Source organism: Prunus dulcis, unplaced genomic scaffold (genome assembly GCF_902201215.1).
Source record: "Prunus dulcis unplaced genomic scaffold, ALMONDv2, whole genome shotgun sequence".
In the NCBI taxonomy this organism is placed as follows: Eukaryota; Viridiplantae; Streptophyta; class Magnoliopsida; order Rosales; family Rosaceae; genus Prunus; species Prunus dulcis.
The window spans coordinates 1-2,288 of record NW_023010669.1 but is presented as its reverse complement, the minus strand read 5'-3'; the positions used below and the strand labels follow the sequence as shown (position 1 = coordinate 2,288).

Sequence of the window (2,288 nt, the reverse complement as noted above, 5' to 3'; positions counted from 1 at the left end):
GGGAGATATTCATCAAGGGGGAGCATGGTATTCATAAAGACTTTCATACACTGTACTCTTTTTCCTTCATCAGGTTTTTATCCCACTGGGTTTTTCCTGATAAGGTTTTAATGAGGCAGTGTCGCTCAAGATTGACTCACAGAAGCAGTGTCCACTATGACATTCAGACAGATGATCAACAGTATGGCTTCAAGATATTCTATCAAGCATCAGGGGGAGCGTGCCATCAATAAAGACCTTTCCACACTGTTCTCTTTTTCCTTCGTCCAGGTTTTTATCCCACTGGGTTTTTCCTGGCAAGGTTTTAACGAGGCAGTGTCGCACGCATGTCAATATACAGAGAATTTTATGTTACACATGGTTATGTACTCTTTTTTCCTTCGACCAGTTTTTGTCCCACTGGGTTTTTACTGGCAAGGTTTTTAACGAGACATATTCCATATCATTTGTGGTCTCCAAGGGGGAGTGTTGTAAATAATGGAGGTGGAGCCCACACGTTAAATGAGGGCCCACATGTTGGAAAATGTTTTCCCTACAAAAGGATGTAACTCTCATTTCTCTGAAGATAGATCAAATTGATTGCAGAGAGAAAAACCATTCTGCTTCTCTCCAATTTCTATTTCAATTTATAACATAAAACAAATTATTGTTGTTATTTTCTTTTTTAAAGGGAGATTTTTCTTGCACAAGCAACACGATGCTGGACTAGAGATTTACACGAACCCACTAACCCACTACGTGTTGAGAGACTGAGCCTTCACTTGGGGCCTTGTAACTCAACACGTGTCAGCAATGCAATGCTCATCCTCTTCTTCAAAGCTTAATTCAAAGTTGAAAACCACAGCACATGTTTGGGTTCACCCTTTCCGAAAATTCATCACAGAGAGAGACCAAAACCTGCACACACACACACACACATACACACACAGACAGACAGAGATGGCGGGGAATGAAGATTGGAGGAAAACGGCAGACACAACAAAAATGAGTGCAGAGGAAGTGAAAAGAGCTGGAGTGGAGGCATCAAAGAGGCCCCCTGGTCATAACCCTGGCGGTGTTCTTCACCAGCGACGCAAGCTTCCCTTTAGCCCTACCGCCATGGCCATTACCGGCTTCCTCATCACCGGCGTCATCGGCTACTTCACCCTTTACCACCTCAAGAAGCCGGAAGCCTCCGCCGGAGATGTCGCCAGGGTCGCCACCAATGTCGCCGAGCCTGAGCATACTCACCCCAAGAAATAGTACTTTCATTTAATTATTCTGATTTTGATCGAACGGGGAAGAAGAAAACTCCACTAGGCTTGGCAGGGGTTTTTCTAAAGTTATTAATTTCATAATTTGTTTGTTGGCGTCTTTTTCTTCATAGTTCAATACTTGATATCTTCTTGTAGCAGCAATCTTGCTCTAGTAGTGTAAAATTTTCAAGTGATTTGTGTTTGGTGTAGTTACCACAACATGCATTATAAATAAACAACTGATATATCATTAACCTTAAGGAATAAAAATTTAAAAAAACATTTGCTTGGACCCCCTCATGGAAATAGCACCATGAAAATCAGAAAATACAAATAGACGGGTAAGTAATAATAAGGTCCCTAAGTAACAATTGGTAACTCTTGAAAAATAAACAAATAGAAATATACTCTAACAGAAATATGATCATGTCGGCTTGTCATGGTTCAAAATTGAGCACAATAGGATACATTTTTGAAAAGCACAATCCAACTTTAAATTGCAAAATCTTACACTACTTGAGATATTTTTCTTGTTGCGTCTTCTAGGGGAGGAGAGATCACCGCCCGCAAGCTCCCCCGGGACAGAGTTTTTTAGTCAATTTTCACGGATGAGTAGATGAGCCTTGTGAACCAAAAGCAAGCATAAAAGCCGATGGTACCAGTGAGCACAAAGAATGCGTAAGAAGCAATAAGCATGTATCCGAAGTATAACATCCCTGAGACCAGCTTTGTGATTTCAAGCTTTGTGAAGAAGTAGAATGTGGCGTAGAGGAACAGGTACACCGCTGACGAGCCCGACGTTAGGTACGACCTCCACCACCACAAGTAATCCTCGCTGCACAACTGGAAGTAGCAGAGCACGATGGTTATCTCGGCACATGTGACGATGAGGATGATGAACACCAAGAAGAGGAAGCCAAAGATGTAGTAGAACTGGTTCAGCCAAATTGAAGTGAGGATGAAGAACAGTTCAATGAAAACTGCTCCGAAAGGGAGGATTCCTCCAATTAGAATCGAGAAAACTGGGTTCATGTACCAGGCCTGTTCTGGGAT

At 42.1% G+C, this 2,288-nt stretch overlaps 2 protein-coding genes across 2 annotated transcripts; one reads left to right on the top strand and one right to left on the bottom strand.

Moving 5' to 3' along the window:
* The first annotated feature begins 756 nt into the window (after positions 1–756).
* LOC117613790 lies at positions 757–1,425 on the top strand. Its single transcript, XM_034342359.1, has one exon. The coding sequence runs from the start codon at positions 793–795 to the stop codon at positions 1,240–1,242; it is 450 nt and encodes a 149-aa protein (XP_034198250.1). The 5' UTR covers positions 757–792; the 3' UTR covers positions 1,243–1,425.
* A 401-nt stretch (positions 1,426–1,826) lies between these two features.
* Positions 1,827–2,267, bottom strand: LOC117613791 (transmembrane 9 superfamily member 8-like). Its single transcript, XM_034342360.1, has one exon. It carries the CDS (start codon positions 2,265–2,267, stop codon positions 1,827–1,829), a length of 441 nt encoding a protein of 146 aa, XP_034198251.1.
* Positions 2,268–2,288: the final 21 nt, after the last annotated feature.

What these genes read in the sequence shown, in the direction of transcription:
- LOC117613790 (XM_034342359.1), top strand. Translation starts at nt 793, where the DNA reads ATGCAATGCTCATCCTCTTCTTCAAAGCTTAATTCAAAGTTGAAAACC.
- LOC117613791 (XM_034342360.1), bottom strand. Translation starts at nt 2,267, where the DNA reads ATGAACCCAGTTTTCTCGATTCTAATTGGAGGAATCCTCCCTTTCGGA.